The sequence below is a fragment of the Fusarium venenatum genome, assembly GCF_020744135.1.
Source record: "Fusarium venenatum strain MPI-CAGE-CH-0201 chromosome Unknown EDB82scaffold_3, whole genome shotgun sequence".
Lineage (NCBI taxonomy): Eukaryota > Fungi > Ascomycota > Sordariomycetes > Hypocreales > Nectriaceae > Fusarium > Fusarium venenatum.
In genome coordinates this window covers 2,409,707-2,432,123 of record NW_027072131.1, presented here as the reverse complement: position 1 = coordinate 2,432,123, position 22,417 = coordinate 2,409,707, and the positions used below count along the sequence as shown (strand labels likewise).

At 48.6% G+C, this 22,417-nt stretch overlaps 4 protein-coding genes across 4 annotated transcripts; 3 read left to right on the top strand and 1 right to left on the bottom strand.

Annotated features, from left to right (window-relative positions):
* The first annotated feature begins 9,052 nt into the window (after positions 1-9,052).
* Positions 9,053-11,450, top strand: EDB82DRAFT_226310 (fungal-specific transcription factor domain-containing protein). Its single transcript, XM_025727029.2, has 2 exons — positions 9,053-9,348; positions 9,431-11,450. Exons 1-2 carry the CDS (start codon positions 9,189-9,191, stop codon positions 11,320-11,322), a joined length of 2,052 nt encoding a protein of 683 aa, XP_025581537.1. The 5' UTR covers positions 9,053-9,188; the 3' UTR covers positions 11,323-11,450.
* Positions 11,451-14,082: 2,632 nt separating this feature from the next.
* Positions 14,083-15,130, top strand: EDB82DRAFT_576839 (uncharacterized protein). The gene is made up of 2 exons (XM_025727028.2): positions 14,083-14,369; positions 14,420-15,130. The coding sequence occupies exons 1-2, from the start codon at positions 14,111-14,113 to the stop codon at positions 15,037-15,039; spliced, it is 879 nt and encodes a 292-aa protein (XP_025581536.1). The 5' UTR covers positions 14,083-14,110; the 3' UTR covers positions 15,040-15,130.
* Positions 15,131-15,839: 709 nt separating this feature from the next.
* On the top strand, positions 15,840-17,589 carry EDB82DRAFT_226150 (uncharacterized protein). The gene has a single exon (XM_025727027.2). It carries the CDS (start codon positions 16,025-16,027, stop codon positions 17,309-17,311), a length of 1,287 nt encoding a protein of 428 aa, XP_025581535.1. The 5' UTR covers positions 15,840-16,024; the 3' UTR covers positions 17,312-17,589.
* Positions 17,590-18,093: 504 nt separating this feature from the next.
* On the bottom strand, positions 18,094-21,884 carry EDB82DRAFT_431076 (uncharacterized protein; the record flags this gene model as incomplete). The annotated part of the gene is made up of 2 exons (XM_025727026.1): positions 18,094-21,637; positions 21,784-21,884. 2 exons carry the CDS (start codon positions 21,882-21,884, stop codon positions 18,094-18,096), a joined length of 3,645 nt encoding a protein of 1,214 aa, XP_025581534.1.
* Positions 21,885-22,417: the final 533 nt, after the last annotated feature.

The window sequence follows — 22,417 nt, the reverse complement described above, 5'->3', positions numbered from 1 at the left end:
TATGCATATGCCTTAATACTCATATATTACAATGTATCGGGTTGTAAGTCGTTGGCATCGTTGTCGTCGACGACGTGGACAATTCAGGCATCATTTAAAATCTTGTTCAACGTATCGTGTCCTTCCCCTGCGTACTGTGAGCCGTTGTGAAACGTAACACTCTTGCGTTCCTGAACATGAAGCTAGCCATGTGATTTGAGTGATGGAAGGTTGCAAATGCGGGTGAAGGTGGAAGCTTGTACGTCCTTGTAATGGCGCATATTTTTCCGACCCTAGAAAGTTCACTCTTCTCTCTCTTTTCCATCAGGAACAAACTTTTCAACGGTCGTAAATCTTGCACTTATCCTGGAGGCTGGAAGTACCCAACCCATTACCACTACGGCTTTTTGGTTGTGGGACCAAACCGTTACATTCGGTAATAGTACAATGTGTTCATTTTGACTCACACGAAGCGCATTAGCCCTCAAGCCTCTTTGAATTGCAATCTGTTGTTCAAGGTCCATCTCAGCCCCATGTTCCAGCCTCGGCCACTGTTCGTGCCCAATCGACAGTTTCAACATTGGAGCGCGAGTCTGTTGGAAGAACCTCAATTGACATCAGTGGACATCGTTCTTCGGGCATCTAGCTTCCCGAACTAGGCTCGATATTGCGAGAACCGCCGACACGCCGCGAGGACTAGTCGATCGTATGTTTTCCCCATGAAGTGCCTAAGCGTCCTTCGTAGTATGTATGTATTTGACGGCTTGTGCTCCATTGGTGGCTAGAAGAGGCCTTCAAAGGGTCCCTAGATCCTCGAGGTTATGGGCCCACCACGCTGTGAGGCCCTTTCGCTTCAGAGGCTGTAGGTGTCCCTGTAAAAGTCCCTGTCCGATATCTAGTCGGCCCACCACCTTCTCGTAACTCCGATTTCCTCTTCAGGTAGTGTGAAGACGGACGCCAATCTTGGCCTTATGTCACTCGAGAACCAATTATAATGGCCGATATTGCCTTTGCTCACAAATGAGGAGACAAGAGACGCACGGGCAGGCTAGTGGGACGGACCGTTTATCTTCTTGGTTTGTTTGCTTGCTTCCAACATTCATATGCGCCACGATCTTTGCGCGGTCCAAGTCAGGCGGATCTGGGCGGCATCGCTTGGTTGGCTCCAGACTCGTCTTGTTTCGCCTCATCCACAATTCGACTATATTTCGCTGACCCCAGACTGGAATTTTGCCTCTTCAATGGCACTATGAGAATTGCTCATACTGGCGGTCAAGTTTAAATCTCTTGTCTTGAACCTCGTGTGACTCAAGCGACTGGGGTCAGTCGTGTTCACATGAACAAGTCGATTTGCCTCATGTACAAATCGCAAGCTATCACAGCAACATTTCGGGGAGAGCGGTGACAATTGACTGATACTGTGCTATATTCCCTGTCGAACTTTATGACTTTGCAGAACAAGACTAAGACGTGGGGTGTTGTGGTGTACAGTATACAGAGTACTGGGGTTTGAAATATAAAATTCTTGGTCACATTGTGAAAATATTAGCCTGGTGTGGTTTGCCCGTCAAGGATATCTTGTCAATTAGCAAACAGCCCCAATTCATCAGCTGAATCGGTGAAATCTAGGATTATACGCATTGTAAATGTTGTAATGCGCCATATCCTTGCGTGGATTTGAGGAGATAATAAACGGCTCAGTCGGCCGAGGGTGAGTAGCTTTTAGATGCGGTTGGTTGGTAATCGAGATTCTCAGGTCAACTTCATGTCCGAGAAGAGCAATGTGCACTTGATAGCTCTACCACGGATGTGTCGCTTCGGCGATTGTGATGAACTGATGAGCAATGACACCCAAAATAAGCAAAATGTGTGTTTCTGTGCCTGGGCTGAGATGCAATGTGACACGACATTGATTCACTGCATTTCCATATTGGACAATGGAAGATCTGATGTTGCAGGGTCGAAAATTACGATTCCTCATGTAGCACAACTTGCAGTCTTTACAATTGCACGAGTTCTGAATCGTGCCTTCTAAACAATGTCGCACAGTGACAGCATTAAGGCAGTGGTACCACTAAGTTAGTACCTGCCCTTTGAATATGAAGCCATGAGGCGTAGGTTTGGCAAGTACGACAAGCCATCTTACAACTCAGCTTCCATTTTTTTAAATTAGAATTCTTACTGTAGGGTAATCCTGCCAGAATTATTACTCTACAGCATCAATTCTCAGCTACTGGCAGCTTCACCTGCATGGGTACAGAACATGGCCTGGGTTTGCTGACGTGTGATCGAGACTCTGGAGTTATGGTTTTCTCTTACCTGGTAATTAACTTGCAAGCATTCAATGTCTTGAATTTCTTCGCCTAATTGACGACAACATGACTCTAGTCATGATGCCATCCAGATGTCGCCCTAGTATCCAGAGCTCATGATGGATAATTTCTTCTGAGACCCAATAGCCTTTGATTATCTCACATAACGACATCGATTGGCCTCGCGTCCGTCAATCGTAATTTTGCGGGGCTATAACCGATCCTCCTCTAAGCTTGACGGTAAGGATTCTTTGTCTGTGCGCTCTCATCTGTCACTCAACCCTTGCTGTTGCCCTTGTCAGTACCCAGTGTTGAAGTCTTGTTCTTTTTACCAATTTCTTAGTCGAATGCGACAGTGATAATTACTAGGCTTGATCCGACGGACTTCGGGAAACAAACACACATGCATCAAGCAATAGTGGCTTCAGATCCTTACATACGCCAGTGCGGGCTAGTTTCGTTCCCGCTTTGCTTCGCATGCCCGTCCAGCCTTCAAGTGAGGATGCCTTGTATTGAGGATCAGACCGTGGTCTCTTGAGGCAAGACGAGTCTTTGTCGACACTCACCGACTGTTCTGCCCACTTTCACGACGCCATATTCCATGCCGGTGACGACGATAGCTGTCGTGAACTTGGAGATTCGAGACATTCACTCAGGAATCCGAATAGCCAAACACCACAACAATGTCTTACACAGCCATCGTGGTGTCTCAGTATGGAGTTGCCTTTATCAGCTCCCCCGCATTTAGTTGAATGGACATAATTTAGAGAGCGGCCGACCAGAAGGCTGGAAGCCGAATGAAAAACGGCACACCTGCGGACAAAAGTGCTGTCTGGCAGTACATGACGGGTAGCTGCTTAGTGAGAAACTTGACGATGAGGATCAAATGCAGGTGATGAAAAATGATAGGCAGTCAAGTTGGGCATTATCGGAGTCCCTAGTCAATACACACGAGATCGACTTCCATAGTACGAGTTGTCAACTTCGATTAGCAAAGCCGAGGTGTCGGCCATCGTCTGCACACTCTGCATAGTGAGCAGTCTAGAAAGCATGCGACGAATACGGCAGTCGACTCGAAACGACATATCTGAGCTCTCGGTTCTCATTTTGTCATGCAACCCCCCCTGGCATCACATCACAGTGTGCATGTGCCCTTCTAATCCCGGTCTGCACCAATCCCTCCAGCCCTCTGCCTTTTCCTCACCCTCTTGGTCTATCCACTTCTGCTCATAAACGGTTTCGGCACAAATCAAATCCCACAGATCAACCAATCTGTCATCCAAAGCTCACTTCTGCACAATCTCACATGATGTTAGACTAATGCGACCTTCTTCACCACTGTGGATGGCGAAATCACAGGTAGCATTTTGGGTGAGCTTCTGGAGCTTCGAATAGACATTTAACCAGCGGAACCATGTTCAACGAGCGAAATTCCGTATTTGGAGCTATGACAGGGAACCCGGGCGGGGGAAGCTGATAGACAAAATCGGGATGTGAGTGTGAGCAAAGCCATGGAAGTCTGCATATGCTCCCCACCTCGAAGTAGTACAATATTTCTTTTTTGACCAGGCTTATCTGATGAGTCTTGGCAGCCAGTCCGGAAGCTTTTTTTCTCCTCTTCGTCTGAATGCTGAAATGGCTCGTTTTCCCTGACGGAGGAACAAGGGCCCTTGTCAGCTGGAGCCTCGATCTGCTGTATTGGTTTTAACTTTTACTTGGCTTACGCTGGTCGTGCCATTTTCGTAACTTGTCCATCTTCTTGTTGCCATGACTTTGTAGAGATTTTCTTGTCCAGGTCATCAATCATGCAATAAAGTTCAGCCAGAACCGAGATTTTTAATGATCCTGGATATGCGTTTAACTCCCGTCAAAGTTTGGACCGGCCCGCCGCCAGGGACAGTAAGTTCTATCCGCGGACCCTTCAACGGCTACGGAAAGGCCCACAAACGTTTGGAGTGGTGTGTAAGTCGGAGCAACCAACACACAGTGAAGATTCAAGGCACCAAACTCAATTTTGGGCACAAGACAAAAGTTTCTTCAGCCACACAAGGCTAGACTATCTGAACTGCTATGTGAACAGACACATAATGAGACTTTTGACCGGACAAAACCTTCGCCCCGTCACATCGAGATGAATCGCGTTGTGGTGGTGGGTGAGGGTCGAGTGATATCAAGCCAGGGCTGAACTGTGACATTTGAGGTCGGCCGCGAATTGTGGTCCAAGTCAACAGGGTAGACAGACAATCGAGTCAAGTAGAAAAAAACAATGCAGGACCATGGGAAATTGGGACCCATTCCAATACACATAGAGTTTTGATGATTGCACAAAGTATCACAATCCGGTTACATTGAAGGTTGTGATTACCACGTTGGTTGCTGATCAAAATGTTAAAATGTCCGTGAACAATGGGAAGTTGATCGACATGCAAAGCATTTAGTTTACGGAAGGCTGAACCTCCGGAGAAAACCCAAGACATTGATGATCAGGAAGCATTAGGGTAGGCAATAAGAGGCAGATCTTCAAGTCAACAAGAACCGGGTTGTTGAGGAGCTGAACAACAGGAGACAAATTGTAGTGAGGCGAACTGGGCGTTAGTGCGTAAAGATTGTTCCATAATTAGCCCAAGTCAGAGGAAAATTTGTTCGCATATGATCATGATCATGGCCAAATTATGCCGGAATACTGCAAGGAATGCGGGCTAAATTAAAAATAAACGTCAAAGTAAAGACAAGGTAGTCTATTAGGATGTGACAAGATGTGATGGGATCTGCTAGCGCTCGGGTGGTGGTACACCTGTTGAGCTAACATGATTAAGCGCCGCTATTTAGCCCACATTCTACAACCGAAAAGAGAAGACGAGGGGGCTAAATGTTAAAATAGGAATGAAGGGCCAAAGTCTCCGGCTCAGACGGGACCTGGGCCCGACGAAGAGTCGATTCAGTTGAGTTCAAGTTGGTTTATCAAAGAATGGACCATAGAGTAGGGAGCAAGGATCAGGGATACTGCGGAACGAACAGACGACAGAAACCAACAAACGGAACTGACCGGCAGTGCTTAAACTGTACAGTAGCGAGCGGGGACGATATCAATGACTCGCATTGGCGGGGGAGCTATATATCCATGACTTCGACCTAAACTGGACCTGGACTGGCTATCCTCACTCAACTTGACACACGATAGTGTGGTTCTCACAAGACGAGCTACCCGTTGTGAATAAAATGCTGAAGAATGGATCAGTGCTAGCTAAACTCGGAGGCTCAAGAGTTTTCAAATGGCCCGTGTTTGATTTGGCTAGCTCAATCAGACCAAGAATTATGGACAATACTATTGTGAAATGCACCGTGTGTAAGTTGATCAGTTGTGAGTTGAGATAGCTCAATGTTGGAGGAGACATGACGACTATCAAGATAGGCTAATGTACCTTGTCATGCGCAAATGATGATCCGGCTCAACCTTCAATTGTATGGCCTTGCATATGTACTCATCCTCGAATGGTGGTGTAGGAGAGACTCGAGATGGTTGGTAGTTGTTGGCTGTGAAAGTATCAAAGCTAGCTGGAATTGGAAGAGAGAAGCTGATGATCTGACTGTTGGTTTCTGCAGTGTCAGCCTCCTCCGCAAATGTAAGCAAACTCTAGATAAGATTGATATTGGACCTCTTGTACTACCATCACCGCTCAACAACCAACAATGACATAGTTGACACCTCAACAGCTTCGTTTTCTCAGGATCAACACTTGATCAAAGCATTAAGAAGACCCTGTACAAGCAAGCGAGTATCCGCACCTACGTAGGCCGTTATTGCCCGTCATGGTCCGCTTATCACATCATCTCTAGCCCAAGGCTGTCGAGTTTCCCCGCTCGGCTCGGTGTTTTGTTGATCACTGTGAAGAACCAGGATAGTGTCAGGGCCAGGGTCTTGCGCTAGGACAGGACAGGGTAACCCCTGGAACGGTCCTAGAAGAAGAAGGCAGAGATTATCGTCTTCTGACGTTTGATTCGTCCGAGCTACAGATGCTCCCTGTCAAGCTCACTGCGGCTCAGGGCCAATCCAGATCTGAGGCCGGGGTACAGGCGCATGGCTGCTAACATGATTCGGGATTAGAGTACAATCTAACCCATGCTCCGCGGCAGGAGTTTCTCATCGGTTGGTCCCGTCCCATCACGCACTAATGCAAACGTGTCACCCTCGTCTGTCGAATCACGGACCAGAAACGCTCTTTCTCCAACGACACTACACAACAGTTACATGGCTAACAAGGCTCCTTGCTCGGCCAGTTCAGCAGACCGATCCTTTTTTTTTTTTCCCACCAAGTGACAGCAGAATTTAATGCGACCTGACCTAGCGCCAGCAGAGCTTTTCAACCACCCGAAGACACTCGTATGTACCCTGACGAGTAGACGAGCTAGGGGGTCAAGAAAAAGCAGGGGAGGGATTTGGGTGCTAGATCAGCGATTTTTTGCTGTAAGTCCTTTCGCTGTTTTTCTTGACCCCGAGTCCGAGTACTGCGCTGTACAGTACCTACAATGCAGCGCTCAACTCGACAGCAGCACAAGTACAATAATAGACAATGGGCAATGCCTTGTCATATCCACTGAAGGATTATCGTTGAGGGTACCGCTCGGGTCGGGTACATGCCAGCAATACGGCGCACGGCAGGATTCTGAGTACCGACTGCAAAATGCGCTACATGATTTTTGAACGCCTTTTTCTTTCCTTTTTGAGATTTTCTAGTGCGGACTTATTCATCAGGATACAATACTCGTCTCAGTCAAGGGTAACCCCGTCAAAAATCTTGGGACGAGCTGAGAACCCATCAAGACATGCCAATGCGCGTCTGAACCAGTTCCTATATCGCTCAAAGCTGCAATGCAAGATCCCATTCAACACTCGTGACCTCAAATTACGGAATATCTTTCGAGACCCACGATCACCCCCGCGCTGCCAGACGTCACCGACCTGGCCCCTGGTCCCTAATTCACGACACATGTCCTACCTAACCATACCGGCATGCTTTGGAACTGGAGACTTTGTGTTGAGAGGAATTTGATACGCTGTATATGGGGCTTCTCGACCCGGCTACGGGCAGCCACTTGCAGGTTTACTGCACCCATGAGGTCTTTTGCCGCCCGACCAATCCCATTGTTGACCGCCTCTTTGGCCATTCTATTCGTCAAAAATCATCTAGGCACCCAATAAGGCATTTCAATACTGCCAATCTATGTCAGTTATGTCCTAGAGTCCGACAAATCCCAGCTCGTCGTGGATCACCTTCGAGTTCCAAGACTCAAAGCGTGAACCGTGACTCGCAAGTCGTGAATTTGCTTAACGGCCTATGGCTGCACTAATTGCGACTGTTTAATGAACCCATCTTAAATGCGACCGAATAAACTTTTCAGACTAGCACAGTACAAGCTCTGGCAGTTGAGCATGGAACGACCCTGCCCCGTTCGGCCGTTCATGCTACAGACCTTGATAGAGGATGCGAGCTAGTGGACGAATCCTTGTGCGACCTTTTGACATTTCCCCTCTCCGGTGTACTCTGCGCATATGCATGTGCGATAGTCCGGTGAGCTTCTTTATCAGCATCGTGGTGGGTGTTACTGCTTCTTGGTTTAGAAACAAATATTGGTAGTGGTCAGTTGAAGCCGCCCATACTGACTACGACACAGATCGGCTGCATGAAATCTGGATCTACAAAGATTCGGATACATGTTGCGAAAGGCCAACTACTCAAGATACAATCCAATATACTAAAAGGGATTTCGACCTAATTACGGATATGGATACATTGGATGGTAGGTAGTTGAACTGGGGATGATCTGCCTCTAGTCAGTGTCTTGGTCAAGTGGATGGCCTCAAATCAAATCAGAAAGTCAAAGCTCTCCGCCTCGCATGTTCTCCCGTGAGGAGCTAGATCGTAATGGGATCCAACCCCCCTCTTCGATGAGCTCTTGGTGCAAGCAGAGTGGCTGCTTGCCATGGCCATGGACAACTGGATGGGCACACCATGCGCGACTTTCCACTTTGGACTGCAGGATCCCTGCTCGCCCTATGCCGTCTTGTGCACATCTATTCCTAGAGTGGAGATCTGATGGACACAGAGACACTATCTTTGACCGACTCTTCTCATTGGCTTCTCTAAGCGCAGTCGCTGTCTTTTGGTGCCATGGCAGACTCGTTGTGCATGATGCAAAAATAGCAACACGACGATGGGAAGTCATGATCGAATCGACGTGTGAAGGGCCACGAGAGAAGCGGCCAAAATATAAGGATTTAGCCCTCCAGCAGCCGCCCAAGAATTTAACCCTCTTTCTTCTTCGTGTTGTGTTCAGAAATCCCAAGTGTCGCCAAAGGCTCTCTTGATCCCCTTTCCATTCCTCTCTTACCGCCCCTCCTCAACCACCTTCTACTCCTACATCTTTGTTGTTGCAAACAATCTCCAGTGAAGAGCAAGCCGGACTTGCTTTGAACCAGTCAATCTTTAGACAATTTCCGAACGAACGGACGAAACGAACAATCACAGTTGTGCTTTGATCAAGTCGGCCTGGCTGCCACTTACACGACTGCCCACAAATTTCGCTCAGAGATCCATACTGATCCTGACCGATACCAAAAGACATACGCTAATTTAATTCTCGACTTGTTGAAACGGAGCATACAAACTCGGATTCGATATCCCCCTGGTCACGTTTCTCAACGCCCAACCTCTTGGCTCTGGGATTTTTGCTCCTCTCGTCTACTCAGCCTTTCGAGCGATCGACTCCACACCAGAGTCAAGTACAGTGCGCAAGTGGTCCCTGATTGCACAGTCCCACTCCCCCCTTGTACATCACACACCCCATCCTGGTCCCCTAGCACGCCAATACTCTACGGACCAGCATCGCAGCCTACAAATGTCTACGCTGCCCCCCGATCATCGCAAAAGCGTCTCGCGAGCTTCCGAGAACACCGTCAACATGACTGTATCTCAGTCAACAAAAGCCAAGCCGGCCTCAAAAGTCTGCAATGGCAAGCCAAAGACAAAGACTCAGATGCACCGTCGCTCAAGAACAGGTATGCTCACTAACCTACATGTTAATCACAATGAAGAAGAAAAAACAAAAAAAGGATTTGAGCTAACATCTCACTTACACAGGCTGCTATACTTGCCGTTTGCGGCGCAAGAAATGCGACGAGGGAACCCCCATGTGCACAGCCTGCAAGCATCTCGGCTTGCAATGCGAGTACAAGCGACCCATGTGGTGGAGCAACAATGATATGCGAAGGAAGCACAAGGAGGACATCAAGATGATCATCAAGCGCAAGAAACTCTCTGAGAAGTCATCCCACAACATCCAGAACTCCGTCACCAGCTCTCCTCCTGGCCTCACCCACTCTCTTCCCACATCAGCTACCTTCACAGATCCTCTCGACCGCACAAGATCTGCTTCCATCGACTCACAATTCCCGGGCGCTTTCAACTTCAACAGCCCCCCAAGCGGTAACGAGTATGGCTTTGGTGCGCCAATGCACCCCGAGTTCATGTTCGGAAGCTATTCGCCATATGAGATCGATGTCAAGACAGAGCGACAAATGTTTGTCAATGACGTCCCTACAGTTCGCGAATCTCACATCTCCACTTTCAGCACTTACCACACTCCTCCTCCTGCTGGCACTGTCCTCCCTCATGGTCCTTTGGATGGTGAGTGGACTGAGCAGGTCTTCCAAGAGCGCAAGCAATCTCTTTCAGAAGAGACCCTCAACTGTAACTTCTTCGACTTTTCACACGGTCCCTCAACAGAGTCGAGGCAGATTCAGCTTGAGCTTGATGAGAACGACCAGAACCTATTGGACCACTTTATCCAATTCGTGCTGCCAACAATCTTCCCTATCCTCGAGTCCAACCAGCACTGCTCAGTCGGCTCTGACCTCGTTCTTCCCGCTCTTCAATCCAATAGTGCCTACCTTCACTGCTGCCTGAGCGTTGCTGCCCAGCACCTCAAGTCGCACACCAACTCCCCCACCGAGGACCTTGACAACGACATTATGCGACACCGCTATGCCACTATCTGGGCTCTTTGCGAGGCGCTCAAGAAAGACGAGAACCACCAGCAGATTCTCGAGGCGACTCTTGGTCTCATTTTCTTCCAGTCTGTCGTCGGCCGATATGATGATGGTTTGCTGGACATCCCTTGGCACCAGCACTTCCAAGCTGCTATCAGCCTGGTGCAGAAGCTTGATCTTCATGGCATGGTCACTGATCCTACCCGCGCTTCTATGCAAACTCCCTTCAACATGTCTCTCTCTGCATGGATTGACATCCTTGGTGCTACCATGAAGGGCCGATCACCAACATTTGCCCACACTTATCGCGAGAAGCACCTTTCTCAATTCAACCCCAGCCTTGGCCTGCGTGAGCTTATGGGATGTGACGACCGGGTTATGTATCTCATTTCTGAGATCGCCTGCCTCGAGTCCCTCAAGAAGGACGGCATGGACGACTTCACCCTCTGCCAGCACGTATCTGCCCTCGGCGAGCAAATCAGCTTGACTGAGATGGGTGATGCAGGTCCCAAAATGCCCTTCAACGCCAACGGCAGCCTTTCGCCTAAGCAGCTCTCCAAGAACATGACCATGGCCTTCCGTATTGCTGCACGCATATACCTCTGCAGCCTGGTCCCTGGCTTCAACCCCCGACAACCTTCCACCATGGGATTGGTTGAGAAGCTTACAAACGTGCTTCAGCACATTCCCTCGGGACCTAATGGATTTGACCGCAACCTTGCTTGGGTCTACCTCATTGGCGGTTCCACCAGCGTCCCTGGTAGCACATTCCGAGCTTTCTTCGAGGATCGCCTTGCTCAGCTTGGCGACTCTGCTCGATTCGGCACCATGGGACGTGTTTCCACCCTCTTGCATGAGGTGTGGGTTCAGAATGACAGTCTCGCGGGTGTTAGCACACCCGGATCGACGACTGAGGCGGCCCAGCTGCACATCCACTGGCGGGATGTCATGGAATCCAAGGGATGGGACTTTTTGTTAATCTAAGCATTGCTTCTGCCGAACCTTTCTGGCTGGCCTATGAGGGGTAGTAGGAGCAATGTTGGGTGAAACCATCAAGTTCTAATCTAACCTTTCCCTTTAACTCCATGAAAGCAGCCAGGACCACCTCATCAGGCGAATCAGGCATTTGCCAACCGTCGAGGACAGGCTTCACCATTCATTTTCTTGTCTGTTGTCCCGAAAGGGCAGATACGTTTCTTTCTTTCTTTACTTTTATTATTATTCACTTCATATACAATGATACCTACTGGGATGGGTTACTAGAGGAAGCCGCAAGGCGTTTTGAGATGGAAGTGGAGTACAAAGAGCGACACTTGGACGCACCACTCATCTCGACACATTTGAATACAGTTTGATTGGGGGGGGGATGAGGCGTTACGGACATACATTGGATGATTAGCGGGCGGAGAAGAAGCATGAGAAAGAGTCATGACCATATGCAGGAACAAATGGGGCGGCAGCAGGATACCGTGTTATATGTTAGTCTATTGGATGTGAAAGGCCGAGTAATTTGAGACTCGGAAACATTCGTTGCTGTTTTTTTGTTTTTATCACGATACCAAGCGGGCAATGGTATAGGGAGAGACATGGCGCATGGCAGGAAATGGACGCCATGTAGGATGGGATGATGATGATACGAAAAGAGAGGCTCTGGGAAGCTGGACATGGGCTAGCTCCCAGACAGGATGTTTCACGAAGAGGGTGGTATACGATATCCAATACCTTGCTAAGATCAAGGTCAACAATGAAACAATGCATATTGCTGCTACATTTGGCATTCCCTACTGTGAGAGAAATGTGATGATACTTCTGCATTTAGTTATTCCCTCATTGGAAATGATGAGATGGGATAGATAATCTGATGAGTAACATCACACCGCACAAATGTAGCGTTAGGAGCTTTTTGAGGTCGGACTGCAAGTCTCCTAAAAGGGAATTCCAAGACCGAGAGGCACGGCTAGAATAGGAATTAATGCCTCGCTCTGATGAGATGATACTGGCCACATTCGATGGTTCTTTTTGTTCTGTGCTTACTTGTGAGATCCTTGTTCCCTGGCAAGTCAGCATAATCACACCACAAAAGAGCCGGGGAAGAGGAGATGGTGCATCTTTGTTCTGTGGGGGATGCGTCGAGGAGGGTATGATTGAGGGGGATTACGAGATGCGGACTCGGACGCACTGCAGTATAATGCAGGTGTTTTTTACAGGTACCGCAATGAATTAAGCAATACACACGTGCTTTTGAATTGAGGCCTTCTTCATTTCCCCTTGTAGCGGATGCAAAGAGAGCATTGCCGTATGCAATGTTATGCTATACCATGCAAATGTAAATGCAGTGCGAGTACAATTCAGTATACGATGAGGAAACAATTTCGTTATCTATGTGAACCTATGAGCCATCTACAGAAAAGCCTCACTTCGTTTAACAGAGTCCAACACATGCAGCTTCTCAGTCTTGGGCCGTCATGTTGTCCCGTCATGCCTAACGCTGCTGTTGCAGTGCATTATAACGAGAAACACAGAGAGGAACCAACACAGCAGCGCAGCGACGGAACAAATCGAGAAAGAAACACGTAGTCCACTCTCGTTAATTCATCCCTGAGAACTGCGTACAAGCAGCCAAAAGGAAAAGAGACAGAGAGGAAGGCGAAAAAGCGAATACGCTTCTGTTGGCGATTTCAGGGCTTTAGGACAGTGCGTAAAGTAATTGGCTCTGGTGACTTACACGCCCCCTCAACCTCTGGGCAGATTTTTCCAGCAATTTTTGGCATACATATTATCGCAGGTATCATCAGACGTGGACTCAGTTTTGCCTCTGCCGAGGTCTAACTTGGTCTAGAAGGGATCTGGGATTTGCGAGATGCATTTCTGCGAGAGGGAGGAGACGACGGCCCAAAGCCACTCAACAGGGATGAATTTTTAGCGAATAAAAATACAAGGGACGTGGATGATCGGACAGACAAACTACAAAGTGACATGGGTAGACAGGCTACGGGAATAAAACGAGAAAAGCATAATACAGTGAATATAGGGTCTATAACCAGTGAGTCATTCGAGTTCTAGTATGGAGACAAGGAAATGCTGGACAAGACAACGCATTGGTTCTTTGTTATCGTGACATGGAAAGGCTAGGGGCATTGATTCATTGATTGGTCTTTGTATTCTCGACCTTAGTTTCAGAATATGTTGTTCAAACTTTGCCTTTTTACACGTGATAATTCCAACAGTTCATCATAGATTGCTTCATTACACGTCAGTAGAAGAAAGACAAAGAGGCAGCCCACAACTAAGATTAGCTAGATCAGAGACAGCTGTTGAAGAAATGGCTTTAGACGGACATAGATAGCTCTTGACGTAGTAGTAGTTGTTGTTGTTGAGTGAGTGTCTTAGTTAGCCTGGCTGTAATAACTTGGATCCGGGTGACAAATTAAACAAGCACCATCGTCATCAATATCAACTCTGTAATTGAACGACATATCTATTCTCTCGTCTTATTCTCTTTTACACACGAGGCTCGTCTAACATGACATTTCTCTTCGCATAGTGTTGTTTTAGGGCAATTTGTAATTTATAATAAGACGGTTGAACTTGATGTATACAATCAACTCTCTACAGTACCTATATAATCTTGTCCATATGTTAAAGTTAAAGACGACGTCAACGGCGCCCTATATCGGATGAAACGGCAACGTCCCTCTTATATATACATTCTAGGTAGATTTAGCCATGCTCAAAAGATTTATTATTCAATTCAAAATATTCCTATGCAATAATGGCATATAGTCAAGATCCAAGAATAGGCCGAACCAGCAGCGACGACAATGATGGTGATAATTACAACGAGGCCAATATCGGGCTTATATCAGAGCAACCACGGAAGAGCAGCCGCAAAGAACTATGCTCAAAGACATTGCTAATCATGCTAGTGATAATATCAAATGTCGTCTGGGTTACTGTGATATCAGGGACTTGGTATGGAACTCGAGATATGCTTGAGAGGTGCGGAAGCAACAAATATCCTGCAGATTTCGGTATGTGTCTCATAATGTTAAGTCGGGCCGTTGATTAATTGCTATATTAGTTTCGAATGAACCAGTACCGCTGAAGCTCAAGACAACCAACTTTGATGACTTGCTGCGCTACAATACAACCAGTCACCAAGTCTACCGAGAGATGGATCCTTCGCTACCTCAATATTTTGGTACTCCAAGTCCAGCAATCGACGCAGCGTGGAAGAAGCTCCTCCGCTACCAATATCCTGCTATCAGTGATGAAGAGATAGCAAGCAACCCAGCCCTGTCGTTCACATCAACAGACAAACATCCAGTCACTGGTAAATACTATGGCGCCCTCGACGTGTTTCACAATCTGCATTGTCTAAACATGGTGCGAAGACACATCGACAAGGACTATTACGGAGGAGGTCATATGAAAAAGAGACATGGCAAGGGAATGAATATGGAGAGTTCCTTTGATGCTGCTGCAATGGATCACCTCTATCACTGCATGAACCATATCCGGCAGAGTCTTCAATGTCGTCCGGATCTTAGTCCTGCTGCTATGCACGTATTTTTGGACACGGATGGATCGCAGTTCTTTTTGGGCAACGCAAAGAGTCATTCATGCTATGACTGGCAAAGTATCATGGACTGGGCTGAAGCAAGGGAATCGACATTGGGCTACACTCAACCTATTGATTGAGTCATGGCCTGAGTCTATTAACTGTCGTATATTTCGAGAAGGCTACTATTAATCCTCCAATGTACCTACTGTATTCGTTTAGTCATTCATCATCATTATATGATTGGATCTTGACCCAAGTCTAGAAAACTACGCGCCCATCTTCAGCGCTTGGCTATTAATTACAGCGCCCGAGACAGGGGTCCCCCACCGCTAGAAATCTACTGGCCTTTAGCGGTCAGTAATTGAATCCAAACCAATCAGCGACTTGTCTCGCCGCGCGCTTAACAACTTCTGAGACTCCAACCAACCACAGCATTTGGCTTCACTAAGGCCAATTATTTCAACCATGGCAACACTATCTTCAAACATCTGGCAACGATGGACCCATCTTGTACTTGTTTCCTTTCTAATAGTTCGTTCTATGGGTATAGCCTCGTCCCAGCGCGTGTCGGGCGATAGGCCCCGGGCACTCTCGGTGACTGGCTCCCAGCATCTGTATCCAACCGCCCAACAGCCTCTAATGCGGCAGTCGAGCCTGAAATATCGTGGTTGAATGGGTCGAGATGGTCCCGACGGACAAGGCGGCAAGGAAAAGAAAAGACTATTCATTGTGGTGAGATGAAGTGACCTCATGGTCTGGTCTGGTTTCTGGTCTCTGACCTGCCTTTGTCTGCCGTTGTTCTCCCTCTTTTACTCTTTTGCCTTCTTGTCCTTCGTCTGTATTTACTGTTCTAGTTCTTCACTTTCGTCTACTCTACCAAACAATCAAACATAAACGCTTGTTCAGCTGTTTCATCACTTTATCTTTGTCATACGCGCCGGTTGTGTTTGACTTGACAAACCCATCATCACTACCCCCATCTTTTTTTTCTCTCACTCTGCATGCTATAGCATCACTTACACACTCTCGAACCAACAACAATACTGATACCCACTGCAACATCAACTGCAACTACTGCAATAACAACAACCAACAACCACTTGCATAACCAACAGGCCAAATATGATTTTGGCTCGACTTCCTACACCCTTACGGGTTCTACTCATCACAGCTATCTGCGCCTCCACAACCTCCGCTCTACCAGCTACTCGCATCTTCGCTCGTGAAGATACTTGCGATGCCGATCAGACTTCATGCAATAGCGACATTGCCAACTTTTGCTGTCCCAAGGGCAACTCGTGTCGACTCCTCGCCGGCAAGACGACAGCAGTATGCTGTCCAGAAGGTCAAACCTGCAACGTCATCCAACCCATCACCTGCGATATCCGAGGTCAAGACCAGAAAGAATTCCCAAATGCACCCGTCAAGACAATAGTCTTCAATCTTGATCTTGAGAAATGCGGCGAGAAGTGCTGTCCCTTTGGATACTCATGCGAGGACGACCAGTGTGTTATCGACAACGACCAATCTGATATTCCAAAAGGTGCTGAGCTTCCCAACGAGACCTCTACCCCTGTCCCCAGTGCTATAACTACAGCTACTGGGGCTGTTGAGACCATCTCAATCAGTGCTGCACCATCGGCGAGTGCTGAGCCTACAGAAGCAGTCGGAGCTGGGTCAGACAACAGCTCAGACTCCGACAGTGACGGGAATGAAGAGTCCAAGTCTGACAACTCAGGTCCTGCTACAACATCCATTGTTGGTGGAGTAGTAGGAGGCTGCATTATCCTCCTTATCATCGCTATTGTCATATTCCTCTACGTCCGCCGACAAAACAAGCGCGAGGCAGCAAGTTCAGAAAAGGGCGGCCACATCTACGGCCACGGTCGACGTCTCAACAGTGACGTTTCCTTTGGAAACATCATCTCTGAGCCCATTAGCCAACCCAACTCGTACCGTGCCGACTTCATCCTCAAGACACCTTCTACCCAGCGGACAAGCATAGTACCTGTTCCTGCTCGCCAGGTTTCCAATGCCAGCACTCGTTTACATCCTCCCCCTCCTCGTATCCGCATCTCAATTCCCAACCCTTTCGACTCTCCCAACCCATCTCCCAATGCTCAGCCTAGCCCTCCGGATAACGAGGAGTCTCTCCGCCATGGAAACGTCCGCCTACCGCCCATCCGTGCTATGAAGGCGTCGTCGTACTACAGCCGTCAGCCGTCTGAACCTGAACTCCAACGTGAGCCGAGCACTGAGAACATCGACATCTTTGCAGATCCAAGCACCATGGTCAAGCCTCGTCCGTTAACACGAGCAACGACTTTTACAGATCTTATGGACGAAGCCGATCTCGGCGCTGTGCGCAGAGGGAAGCCTTATGTCCCTGGAACAACACCCAGGATCTAAACCATATCACATTCACTCTTACAATTTCCTTTAAGCCATATAGAGTTCCCTCATCTCCCCAATATAGATTACACACAACACCATCTGCAGCGCAGGATGGGGTCCTTTCGTTTTGTACACATGGCAACATGAATATCTAGATACGCTAGAACTGGCTCTGGCGTCGTGGTCGCATATATGGGATGGAGTAGCTGTTGTTTATACCCTGGGTTTTTGTAAAGTCCCAAACTACTGCTTTTGTTTTAATGCTTGGAATTTGCCTGTCTGCTTAAAGAGCTTTATCCTAGTTTGAATTGATATGCGAATATTTATTCATCTCGTCTGTCTGACTGTGCATAAAAGTAATGAGACAAAATAACAGTGACAAAAAACGTGGCCAAAAGATGTGTGCATGTTTGATGATATATAGTAGCAAATATGAACTCGAAGCCAAATGGTTCCCATTATCATAACCCTTCTTAACATCTCCTCCAACTGCAGTATCGCACGTTCTGTTCACCGTTTTTGTTGACTCCCATGTTTCCCGAACCATGATAAAACACGCTGTGCCTGCCCATCACACAATGTAAACAAAGTAGCGAGTCAATAGACAAAGGCCGACGAGAGCCAGTGTGCGAATAAAGGAGACAAAAAGATAAAAAGAAAAAGAAAAAAATGACTGTAACGATTGGGTATGTGTGTGCGTAATCAAGATCCAAAACCTGCCTTTATGACGCCAATATCTGGCTATTATCTCTTGTTCCTCCTCATTCAATGTAGCCAATTTGTGTATGCAGCTCTGCTTACATGACGATGCATTTCCTGTCCTTGTCCTTCTCCTTTTCTTTCTCCCCAGAACCGATCGATATGTCGGTCCACCCAGCACTACTTGCAGCATCTGCTGCCTTCTTCTTCTTCTTTTGCTTCTTGGGTTTGGCTGTCCAGCCCCGTTTCTTAGCATCCATGATATTCTTAGCGGCACTTCGCTCAGCGCGGCTTGGCCTGCGGTTTACTGTGGGAGATGTTCTTGTCACCGGTATCGGAGGAGCATTTAGCCACGCCGGCACTTGCTGGTTTGGCAGCGGCAGCGGCAGCACCGGTGGGTTACCTCCATGGGAGGAGGCGATGCTGTAGATGGTTTCAAGACGCTCAACCATCGGCCGCTGGTTTGACCCAGGAACCGGGCGCGGATGCCGAGGGATAGGAGCCAGCAAAGGTGTTTCGTTCCGCCGGCCAGATGTTTGGCGGCTGGGTAAGTCAAAAGCACCTGATACACCTCTAGGAGTACTAATAATAAGAGGTTGATCAGGTTCAAGACGACTAGAGCCTGACGGGCCTGCTGACATGGAGCCGGGCATGGAGTTCGATATGTATCCACTGCCATCGAAACTTCCGACTGGCCGTCTTGGAACTTGGAACCCTCCAGAAAAGCGTCTAGGATTGCCCTGACTGACCCTTTTGCTCAAACTCGCAAGCTGGCTTGAACTGGGCAGAGGGGGGAGACCTGATATGGACTCATCTTGGACGGGTCGCTCAGCGGGTGCTGACAGTGGGAACGGGAACCCATCTGCCGGGTTGACAATAGGGTCAGATTCAGGGCCTGTAACCCGAGGCCATGTTTGGGTGTTTGACAGCCGCCTCACTCTGGGCGCTAAGTCAGCCCCAGGTTGGGTCACAGATACGGCCACTTGCGCAGGCTCCGCATTGACCGCCGGCACTCGAGGGCCTGGGCCAAAGTGGTCATGAGCTGAGATGTCTGTTTGCAGTGGCGTGTGTAGTGGTGATGGTGAACCATCTTCGTTTGTAGAATCAGCAGGAGGAACCACAGCTCTGGACGTAGATGTAATGGCCGACACAGCTGACGAGACTGATGTCTGCCGTACTCTTGCCTCTGAAGTCTCCCCTGTGGATTGGACCACTGGCTGTCGCGGGGAAGCAGGAGGGGTTGCGTCGTAGAGATCAGTATCCCTATCGTGCGGGGGTAACGGGTTCGTGTTCGCCTGGGCTGTTTGAAGAGCTTGCGGCCGACTGACAGCATTCGAATCGCTCACTGTAGGATGGATAGGTAGCCTCTGGGACTGATTCCCACTCTTAGAGTCGGCAGATTGAGTATTGCCAGAGAACTCATTTGTCGTCTGAGTTGACAATGCTGGCATAGGGGGTACGGGAATAGGGGCTGGAGAGGAGGCACCTCCAAGTCCTATAGGTGCAACAGACGGACCACGCATGAAAGCTGGCAAATCTGGCCCTGGGTCATCTTTTTGATAAGGTGGTGGGGGAGGCACCCAATTATCAGCATCACTCTCGTGTGGATGTTCTCTTCGGCCGTCGGCACGACGATACTCGATGCGTCGACCATCTGCTGTTCGAGGATGCAGAGATCTATCCACTGCGGCGGCAGTCGCAGCACGACGGAGCGTTGTCTGTGAGCGAGGGCTAGCATGTGCATACGGAGCATCCAACGCCTCCATCTGCTCAATCGTCGGCCCATCTTCACCATCGGCAGGACTTTCAGGCTCGACTACTCGTCGACTGGCGGGCTGGGCGGGAGGCAGCCCAATTCTCCGAGGAAGTAGAGGGTCGTCATCATCATCATGATCATCATCGTGTGCACTCTGTACCATTTGTGGAGCACTCGGCACCTCTGGAACATCAAGAGTCACACGCGGTGGCCGTGTAGCTGATGTAGCAGCTCGAAGCAAAGACGACCCGCCACGGCCACCTCGCTTTTGAGCAACGGTCCTCCGTCGAACAATGGCGACCTCTGTCGCAAGGTCACGTTGCTCTTCTTCCAACACCTCGGGGTGATCAGTACCAACTTCGATAGTGACCTCGGATTTGACCCCATTGGAAGTTCCGTAGTCAAAGTCCAAGAGTGTAATCCGACCCCCATCCACAAAATCCATATCTTCCTCCTCGGTAACCAGTCGCGGGGCCCCAACTCCCCTTGCAGTGATTACCAGTCGCTCTTGGGTGGAAGAGTTGCCGTAATCCGCAACCCATTTTACTGTCTTCACGTCTGTGACTTCTGCAGCTTTGAAGCCAGAAACAAAGGTGTTCCTCAGTTTGTCGCACAATATTTGCCATTTTGGCACTCGGCCACCTTCGGTATCCCTTGCTCGAGTAGACGCCCGTCGTGAATTGCCACTACGGTCACTGTTTTGCCGTCCGAGGCCAGACGACGAGCTATCATTTGATGAGGATGGATTGTCTGGGACTGCATCCAAATCTTCTGGGACGCCATAAATCCAGACCTCCTTTCCTTGGAATCCGACTGACACCAAGTCACCTCGATATGTCGTAGCTGGAAGCGTAGATGGAATAAGGCTGGCTTGTGAAGATGCACTTGGTACTGGTCCTGTAAAGTATGTCGTCCCATTCCTGAGATCGTCGATTCGAACGGCTCGGAAAGTCTCGAAACTCCGGTCATAGGTAAAAGTCCAACTCGCTTCCTCTTCATGTCCGTCCTGAAGCAGAACAGCGTGACTGCAGTCTCGGCTTGTGTTGGGAAACAGAATTGATGTTGTCCATAGGGGGGTCAAGTTATCTTCAGACATGTGAGGGCCGGGATCGTAGTATGGTGCCGTGATAATGACAGTGCTGGGCGGCGCAGAATGAATTGTTGTCCCAAGGATTTGAGTTCCGTCAAAAGAAAAGGATAAAGCATCGACGGCATCGCATTTCACGGCTCTTCGATCAGTAGACAAGGCTTCAGGTCTCAAGGACGATACCTCAATACCTCCTTCATACGCTGCCGCCAGAACGGATCCGCATGGTGATAGAGCAATTGTGCGAGGAGTGTTGTCGAGAATTATAGACTGCGCTCTTTTGGGTGGGCTCTGCTGTAAGTCGTAAAGGTCAACCTGCATCTCAGTGGACAAAACGGCCAAGAGAGTGCCTTTATCGTTGATACATGCTGCGACAGGCCGGCGAAGAATCTTGAACTCCCTCTTCACTTCGAGGCCGTTCCCTCTTAGATCAATCACGTAAATCCTACCAGAATTGTAGGCCAAAAGATGGTGCCCCTTGGGAGAGGTGCTGTACTGCATACCCTCGCCTCCCGGACATGACGAAGAACTGATGGATGTTGAGATAAGTTTGAATGTGGTTTCTTTGGGTCGTAGATATGCCTCGAAAAGGTTCCTCTTGACTTCTCGTGCAAATAGGCGGCGTAGTTCGGGAAGTTTGTCATCTTCGCATGGGGGGAGTGTGGGATGGCTCGCTGAGTATGAAGGGCATGTTGATAGTTGGTGACGGTAGAGATGAGCCCGCTGAGAAACCGCTCTCCATTTACGGTTGAGTAGTACGAGGGACGCGAAAGCGTTGGGATCGGCAAGTTGGAGTATCCTGGTTGAGAGGCGCGAGCGTTAGCACATGATAATAGAATACGGGGTCGTGCCTTGATAATCAATGTTCTGATCGATTATCGATGCGCAAGGACAGATAGATAATGGGAGCAAGTCTGCTGGTAGAGGTGCCCGAGGACTACTCACTGCTCGATGATCTCGTCGGGAAGGCTGTCAAAGGGCGGAGTTGGAGGAATGGGCATCTTCTCAATGCTCGAGCGACGGATGTCGGTTACCGACGCGTCCATGACGCTTTGTCGCTCTACGTAAGGAAGCCAGTGAGCATATCAATTTGATGAATCACAGCGACGCTGGTTATAAAGATACGATGCGTTGAAAGGAAGGCGAGTAGTCAGAGAGTTTGTGGTGATAAATCGTAGATGCGAATTGATTGTTAGGTCTGGACTCTTTGAAGTGTGGCTGAGGCTTCCTGACTTCTCCAAATTTGGGCTGAGACGTGATGATGGCGGGTCTTTTTCTTCCTTGAAAGAGGAAAGGTATGGATGGATGTAAGCACTAAGCAGAGACACCTTGACCTACAAAACAAAGACTGCCGAAATGTACGAGATGTAATATCAATGAGAGAGAAAATAAGTATCATGAAAGTTGGTACGTATACAAAAACTTGAGAAAGGGAGACTCGTTCACAGGCGATCAGCGTCCTACCCAAATTCAATTCAATTCAGCAAACAGGCTCCATGGCTGGCTGTTACCGCCATCACCCCCTGAATTCAAACGTCGAATGAATGGACATGTACATTGGCTGCCAGGCTGTGTAGCG